This window comes from Theobroma cacao, chromosome 8, assembly GCF_000208745.1.
Source record: "Theobroma cacao cultivar B97-61/B2 chromosome 8, Criollo_cocoa_genome_V2, whole genome shotgun sequence".
In the NCBI taxonomy this organism is placed as follows: Eukaryota; Viridiplantae; Streptophyta; class Magnoliopsida; order Malvales; family Malvaceae; genus Theobroma; species Theobroma cacao.
Window position 1 is genome coordinate 12,153,095 of NC_030857.1, and position 8,561 is coordinate 12,161,655.

Here is an 8,561-nt window from a genome sequence, read left to right on the forward strand (position 1 = left end):
TAGCTTGTAGATACCCTATTTTGTCGAGGATTCCAGTTGACATCTCTACCACACAGACAGTAGGTTTCTAGCACCAACACTGGGTGTATTTTGGGCCACTTGTCATTGTAACCATTATTGTACATTATAACTTTGTAAATTTTTGTATGTGTGAATTTATTTTACTTACACATTACAAAAGATTACTCACACATGTTTCTATAAATATTGTTTTATATAAAAAAAATGCTATATTTTAATCAATATTTTGAATAGTGATATTTATCTATAAATCTTTTTAAAATATTTTTGTCTTTTGATTTACTTGAGTAGGAAACTACTAGAAATTGTTTAAAATGGAATGTTTAAAAACGATTGCTCACAAAAAAGGAAAGAAATTGATATGTAAGCCTTGCGGGGTTCTGATTGGCATTTCGGGTAATGAGTGTCAATTGGGACGTCGCGGCGATTGTCATGGGCCCGAGGGAGGTTCCGGGTCGTGACACACACGATGACTCCGACTATGTTCATGATGTGAGGGGATGCACATGAGCTAGGTGAGACGGGGTGTCCGGCTATGTGCACAATGTGGGGGGATGCACATCAGCTGGGTGAGACGAGGTCTCCGACTATGTACACGATGTGGGGGGATGCACATGAGCTGGGTGAGATGGTGGTTTATGTGCTTATATATATACATATTTACTATATAGAGATGTTTGGATTTAATATGTGATTGCATTGACTGTTGAAAACTTGATTATTGTCAATGTGTTTAATTTAATATGCAATGTGGCATGAGAGGAATTTTCCAGTGGTAGTGAAAGCCCCTTGGATTTTATCTGGCCAGAATTTCGTTGCAGCTAGAATGCCTTTTTGTTGCGGTGAGAGTCAATCTATTATGCTTGACTTGCTTGAATTCTACTAAAGTTTTCAGTTCTCAACTTCATTGTTGTTCATGAGTTTTTCGTCATCAAGTGATTAAACGACCAAGGGTTTGAATGAGGGGTTTTTAAATAGAAATAAACTAAATTACATTGTTTTGAATTTAAGTGCATCATGATTTCTAAACGTTTCTTAATGTTGCTTATTCCCTTCCTATGTTCACTCACTGAGTTTATATTCACTTTTTAAACTTCATGTTTGAGGTTGTCAGAGTCAAAGGTGATTGGATCCTAGGACGAGGTGTTCCTCCCTATCCATTGCCCGGTAGGTTTACCATGACATTAAATATTAGCAACGGTGCCCAGAGTCACTCCGCTTACGGTCAAGTTATGATTACGTGTATATGAATACTTGTTGTGAAATGTTGAGATTCATTTGTTAAAATATATATATGTATATTATGATTGATGATGCTATTCTAAATATATAGTTGGGATTTATGAATTTTTCTAAAGAAACTATATTGAACGCTACTGATTCGAATTTTTAAGGAATACAGATTAATGTATAAGATTCTATAAATAAGCTTGCTTAAGCTTAGTGGGTTGAGTTCATTGGGCCCTTGCGCCGATCATGGTCCGAAAATTGGGTTGTGACAGTGGATCTCCAATCACATTGGCTTGGATTGAGTTTCGTGATCAGCTTGGGCAAATGAATATTTTGCGGGTAATTATGGAATTTGTGGTGGGGGCAATGGTGGATGGTGGTCCTAGAGGATGGCGTCTAGGTGAGGAAAGGGCGTGTTACTGTGTAAGGTGGCTGTGTGGTGGAGGTTAGCTATCGTGTGGGGGTGGGTCATCTTGGAAGTTGATATTTGAACGTGATCAACTTACCTTATGTCACATGCTACTTGAGAATAGGGAAAAGGGGGAAGCACTTGTATTTAAAAAAAAAAAATTAAAAAAAATCTCTCAACTATCTACATATTTAAGTCACAAATCAAGTTCTTCATAACATTTTAAGAGTAAATCTCATACGAGAATCTTACCAGTTGTTCAAGATTACCTTTACTGCTATACATGTAACATAACAAATCTACTTATTTTGTTCTTATTTTATAAAATACTCTTAAAAAATTAAATTAATAGTCAAAATCAAATACCCATAATAATGTTATACTAACACATTGCGACTTGGATCCATGAGTTATGTTTGTGCTAAGAATTGTGCAAATTTTCAATTTACATGTTAAACAATCTTCAATGTAATAAATACATTCAAATTCAATAATACCTAAACATCTAGATTAATTGTAAATGTACATATTCTTCACTCAAAACACTTTGCTCAAAGTTGGATTCTAATTTTTTAAAAAAATAAAAAAAATAAAATAATACATTCAACTTTGCTCAATGCTGGATTCAATTTCAAAAAAAACATAGAAATAAATACATTCGATATAATTATAAACCATTGCGTCTCTTTGCAAACGTTCTGATCCCCTGTAGACGTATAAGGTACTCTGGGGAAGCATTTATTACCCATTGACTTTGTACTTTTATGGAAAGTTAATCTGGAATTGAGGATGCGTAGCAGTAGAGCTAACCATTTCAAAGAATCTAGATGAAACTGTACTTTAATAGTCATACATATTTGTCTCCAAAATATCATCAGCTGAATGGATCTCAGATCTGTTGAACCTTCAGGTTACCTGATCATTGAATCAATGGCCGTTACCTATCAAAATCTACAGTAATGTACTACATGTATCAGAGCCCAAAACTCGATTAACATCCAGGAATTAAGCTTTCAAATGGGAACCAATTTTGTTGAATTCAGGGAACACCACAACATTGCTGCTCAGCCTTGAGTTATCTCCTTCTCCTTCGCCTTGCACAAATCATCAGCTGCCTTGACAAGCCTTTTAGTCAACTCATCAATCTGGAGAAAAATTAAACATCAGCAGGCAGTCAAATGAATGAACAACTTAAGCAAAGTTCTTTAACAGTAGTGAAACTAACTCACTTCTTTCTCCAATCTCTTAGCCTCATCCTTAGGAAAACTTGAACCTGCTTTCTTTATTGCATCCAATGCCTGTAAAGCAAGCAAAATTTTACTTAGACATTGTAGCACTTCTTAGTCCAACATGAAAAATTGAAAACTTCCAAGGCAACAAGGTACTCCTATTTTTCATTCTTTATGCTACTCGCATAATAGATATGTTCAAGCACCATTTTGCTCAGTGATGCTGGTGTTAAAGTTAATGTTGTCATGAGGTTGCCGTGGGTAAATATTAAGAAATAAAGGGTGTAAATATCATATTACAAGTATACTAAAAAGATCATCCACTAAAAGCTAGTGCAGGCAACAAGTGTAAAATTACCAAATTATGAACATCTGGACCATAGCTGGAAGAAACTTCTTAGACAAGAAGAGATATGCACATTCAAAACTGGACATTCCCTTTTAGAAGTTTCATCCTCTAGAATCAGCATCACTTTCATTGCATTCAATTTCCCATTACAAGAAAATTAGAGATAAGAGCTTTACAGCATAAGAAATAATCAGATATAAGATCTACTATTCAATACCTTTTGTCGAGCCCTTCTTATGCTTTGTTTAACATCTTCAGAAGACTTGGCAACCACCTTGCACATTGCCTGGTAATATTGTCCAATGATGCAAGAATATATTAGCAGTCAATATCATAGATGAAATTATGACATGAGTGGTGAAAAAATGGTGAAGAAAACCATAAACTCACCTGCATATGCTCTTTTGTTAATCTGGTCATTGCAAAAAATAGAATAAGTAAATCAGATGAGAAATTAGAAAGTAAAATAGATTTGTAATTTATATCAATCAAGCATGGAAACTATAATATATACTAAGCATAGATGTCTAATTATATAATCAAGAGATTGTAAGACACTAATTGAAGATGGGTTGCACTTAAATTTGTAAGCATTCTTATGTTAATGATAAACCAAACTCTTCAAATTTAGGACAACTAAATTTTATCAGCTTTAAACGGAAAATCATATCTAAAGGGAAATTATTTAAACAAAGTAAACTTACGGTGGAATAGCTGCAATCAATCGTTGACCATCCACCCTAGGATTTAAGCCTAATGGAGATGAAACAATGGCACTCTCTAACTCTTTTATAGTCTGCAAAAAAAAAAAAAATATCTGTCAGGGGTATGGTTTCTTCAATTTGGATTGTAACTTATCATACTTGACACGCTAGACAAAAGAATTTCCAAAGGCTCCCATGTTTTCTTTGGTCAAAAATTGAATAGAAAAGGAGCAACTTATCTTTGTTTCGGCACTTTGCTAAAAAAGATGGACAAACAAGCACAAAATATCAACAACTTTACAAACTTCCAATTCAAATTTTGTTAAAACTTAAAACAGCTTTAAACCATTACAATAAAATAATTGCATTTATTAGTGAGTAGTTCATGTCTTCTTAATATTCTTAGCTGAAAAAAAATCTGAAAAAGTTAGAAGAGGCTTGATTATTACATTTGGATCATATGGATTAATTGATAAGGTTTTCGAATCTATGACAGAAACAACAGCCAAGTGGTTCAGTTGCATCTTTACACCCCCAGTTTCTACAATAATATGGTCAAGCATTCCTGTAGAAACACATCAAAAGTATCAAAGTCAACAATTGAAGACCATTATATTACTATTAATAAAAAGACCTGAACAAACTCAATCCGATATATATAAAAAAAGTACCTGCAGATGCCCTTCCTGTTCTCAATTTTGCTAACTCTCGTGATAAGGCAACAATTGCTGCATCCATCTGTGATGCAGCACTTGCTTTAACAGTAGGCCCAATATCCGGGGCAAGTTCTATTGTGTTCCCACCAGAATCATCCTCTGAAAATGCACATTAAAGGAAATCACTAACATTTCAAAGCCAGATTAAAAGAACCCATTTGAGATTTTCATGGAAATCATATATTGAATGAATTCCATTTTTTCAAAGAAAAAAAACCACTTTTTAGCTTAAGTATTAACAACCCATCAACATAACAATGATAAGATCACATGAACAGCTGCTTTTAACAAAATCCCAATAAAAAGAAACAGATAGTTAATGACAAAACACCCATTTCTTGTGTAAACCTTTCAAAGCCAGAGAAAATCCAATTGATATTAATCAACATATTCCGTAAAAAGAAAAAGCACTTTTTAGCCAAAAAAATCAACAACCAGTACAACAAACAACCGAAAGCTCACAAAACTAACAGCTTTTTATTTTTTGTTTACAAAATCCCAACATAAAACGAGGAAAAGAGAGTTAGAAAAGTACTTGATTTTTTGCCTTTGGCGAAGCCTCTACGAGAATCTCTGAGGAAATCAAAGGAGGACAAAGGACTGGGTTTTTGGGAATGACAAGTTTTTTGGTTTTGCGAAAAGATAAAGTGAGAAACATTGCAAGTTTGGATCTTTGAACTTCTAAGTAACAGTGCTGTGTTTCTTAATCTGATTGCTCGTCTCAGATATAAAGCCATTGTCTCTCTTTCTTCTCTGTTTTCTGTTTTTTTCTCTCTATGCTTTCATTTGTGTACCGTATAGGGTTTTAGCTTTAATTTTCTACCCTTGACTTTGGGGTTTTTTATGATTAAGGTTTAGGGTTTATTTAACGAATCAAGATTCATGTTTATTTAATAATTTCTTAGTTTTTAAATTTTTATAAATATATTCGACATTTATTTATTAATTCAATTTTGCTATTGTTAGAATCGAAAAAGGTAAAAAAAGTGGATAAATATATTAAAATAAAAACCTTAACTACATTGTTGTAGGTTATGCTATGTGTCTGAACTAACCTTGTATTAGACCATTAGAGGGTAGAGTTATATATAAGAGTGAGTCTTTTTATATTTGTAAGGGAAATGTTCATCTTTCAAATAATATAAGGGCTCGTGGTGATACCTTGAAAAATATTCGTTAAGTCTTTAGGGGGGAAGATTTTTTAAGAAAAGAATGCTCTCATTTCAAACATTGTAATGGCTACTGGTAGAATACTTGTAAAATCTCATAAACTCTTTATAGGGGGTGAGCATTGTTGGGCTGCCTTACTAGTAAAGGTATGTTTATAGCGAATCATCTAGAACTGCCCTTATGGCTTGATGATGACATGTCTTGATCCTTTTGTTATTAATTCCATATTAATAAAATATTTTTCCTTTTTATGACTAAGTGGTTGCATATATGACATTCGAAATGCCTTTTGATTTTGATGCGAGTTCCTTTAGTATGATTTGTTGTTATTATTAATGTTGAAACAAATACAACCGAGTATTGGTTGACTTGCATGAAAGCGTTCACTCAAGGTGAAGGAGCGTAATTCATGACAATTGATATTAGAGTACGGACGAGACGTGCTGATCTAAAGTGTAAAAATGGTGAACACATGAGTGCACTAGAGGACCATAAGAGGATTGATAAGCTAGAGGCCGCGATGGCCGTAGTAAAAGCTCAGATGGTTATGCACGAATGATTAGATGAAATTGAGATAGTCCAACGAAAACTGTCTGAGATGATTAATACTCTGAGTGATGAGACCAGGGATGCATTGAGCACTCTCCAAGGTGAGATTGGAGAACTAAAAGCTCAGGTAAATCTTTTGGTTATTGTTGTAGGTAATGCCAGCGAAAGTTTCAAAAATCAAGGGAAAATGCCCAAAGTGCTGGAACTCAAGCGATACGAAAGGATCCGAGATGCTAAGGAGTTGGAGAACTTCGTCTTTGATATGGAACAATATTTTCGACTTGTGTGCATTGAGTCGGAGGAGGACAAAGTGGCAATGGCTTTAATTTATCTTGCTGGGGACACAAAGTTGTGGTGGCGTTCCCAATTCATCGATGGTGAGTGCCATATCAACACGTAGGTGAATCTAAAGCAGGAATTGAAAAATCAGCTTTTCTTTGAGAATGTGGAGTATATAGCACAACAAAAACTGTGGGAGTTGTCTCAAATAGGATCAGTGCGGGAGTTCGTGAGGAACTTCTCTACTTTAATGCTAGATATTAGGGATATGATTGAAAAAGATAGACTGTTTATTTCCTCAAGGGTCTAAAACCATGGACGAGGATGGAGTTATAGCGATGAGGGTACAAGATGTGGCTTTGGCGATGGTGGTTGCTGAGCGCTTTACTGATTATAGTGAAAACTCCAACAAAAGAAAAAACCTCCATCAAGGACTAGTAGCTCTAGCTCAAATAATGGGCCAAAATTTTTGAAAGTAAGTAGACCCTCAAGTGCGGGAGGCGATATGAGACCACTTGTTAGAGACTCACCCTAACCATGGACAAACAACCCATGGAATTTCAAGCCACGACCATCGATATCTTGTTTTCTATGCAAGGAACCTCATCGAGTAGCTGACTGTCCTCATTAAACAGCTTTCAGTGCCATATGCACTACCAATGTTGAGACACCTCCACCCCACACCAGAGTCGAAGAAGCCGAGGAAGGGCCAACATGAATGGGTTCTATTCGTTTCCTCATCTCCTTGCAAGCTCAACTAGAAAAGATGGAAAATGAGCCCCAACGAGGTCTAATGTATGTTGAGGTGTTATTAAATAAGAAAAGTAACAAAGCCATGCTCGACACGAGGGCCTCAAACACTTTTATCACCTAGGGAGAGGGAAAAAGGTGTGATCTTAAAGTTGAGAAGGATTTTGGACAGATGAAAATAATTAACTCACCAGCTTCAGCTGTAATGGGAAATACTAAAGACGTAAAAATTACGATTGGCTCTTGGGAAAGGAAGGTAAACTTGATTGTAGCCACTATAGATGATTTTGATTTTGTCTTAGGCTTGGATTTTATGACAAAAGCTCAAGCCATCCCTTTCTCTGTTGTAAGTTGTTTAATGTTTTTCGGAGAACGGCCATGTGTGGTACTAGTACAATCCTTCCTAAAATCGGGAAAAAGATGATATCAGCTATACAGTTTAAGAAAGGGATTAAGAAAGGTGAGCCCTCTTATGTAGCCATGCCCATTTACAAAGGTAAAGATAACAGAAACCCAATACCCAAAGAAGTGAAACTGATTTTGGAAGAATTTTAAGATATGATGCCGAACAACTACTAAGGGTCCTACCACATTGACGAGCTGTCAATCACGAGATATAATTACTTCTAGGAGTGAAGCTGCCTACAAAAAGGCCATATAGGATGGTTGTGAGACCTTGACCTTTATAGACTCGTAGATAGAAGTACAAGCGATATCCTTGATCAGGGGTAATTTTGTCATTTTCTTAGTAAGCCCATAAAAGTAAGTTTTAAACAATATTAAGGCCTAAGTAGGCCTAAGGAATAAATGAATGATGAAAATATTGGTAAAATGACAAGGAAACAAAAATTTTGATGATTTCCATGGAGGGGCAAAATGGTCATTTTTCACCTTGGGTAAAAATTTTTAAGTTTTCATGAACTCGAGCATTTCTAAACCATTATGGACCTTGTCCCAGTGTCAAAGGAGTAAAAAGATTGCATAAAAGATTGGAGGAGAATAAGTTAATTTGTGGAAGAGCATTTTGGTAATTGAAGTGGAGTGGATAAGCATGGGCTATAAATATCTCTTCCTTCCAGCAGCTTCTACATTCTCCAACAACTTTTCTTCTTCTTATTCCATCTCACGTTGCTTCCATCCTCCATGGAAGCTTGA

The 8,561-nt window shown here is 35.3% G+C and overlaps 1 protein-coding gene across 1 annotated transcript; it reads right to left on the bottom strand.

The window, feature by feature from the left end:
* LOC18507028 (ribosome-recycling factor) lies at positions 2,306 to 5,494 on the bottom strand. The gene is made up of 8 exons (XM_007099656.2): positions 5,194 to 5,494; positions 4,614 to 4,757; positions 4,392 to 4,507; positions 3,943 to 4,034; positions 3,629 to 3,650; positions 3,456 to 3,524; positions 2,890 to 2,958; positions 2,306 to 2,805 (listed from the first exon to the last, which is right to left on the bottom strand). The coding sequence occupies exons 1-8, from the start codon at positions 5,393 to 5,395 to the stop codon at positions 2,725 to 2,727; spliced, it is 795 nt and encodes a 264-aa protein (XP_007099718.1). The 5' UTR covers positions 5,396 to 5,494; the 3' UTR covers positions 2,306 to 2,724.

Bases quoted from the DNA above. Each gene is read 5' to 3' on its own strand.
- LOC18507028 (XM_007099656.2), bottom strand. From the start codon at position 5,395: ATGGCTTTATATCTGAGACGAGCAATCAGATTAAGAAACACAGCACTG. The intron at 4,508-4,613 runs GTACTTTTTTTA...GTGTTTCTACAG, and splicing joins AACAGGAAGGGCATCTGCAG to GAATGCTTGACCATATTATT. The intron at 4,035-4,391 runs GTAATAATCAAG...TTTTTTTTGCAG, and splicing joins TTAATCCATATGATCCAAAT to ACTATAAAAGAGTTAGAGAG.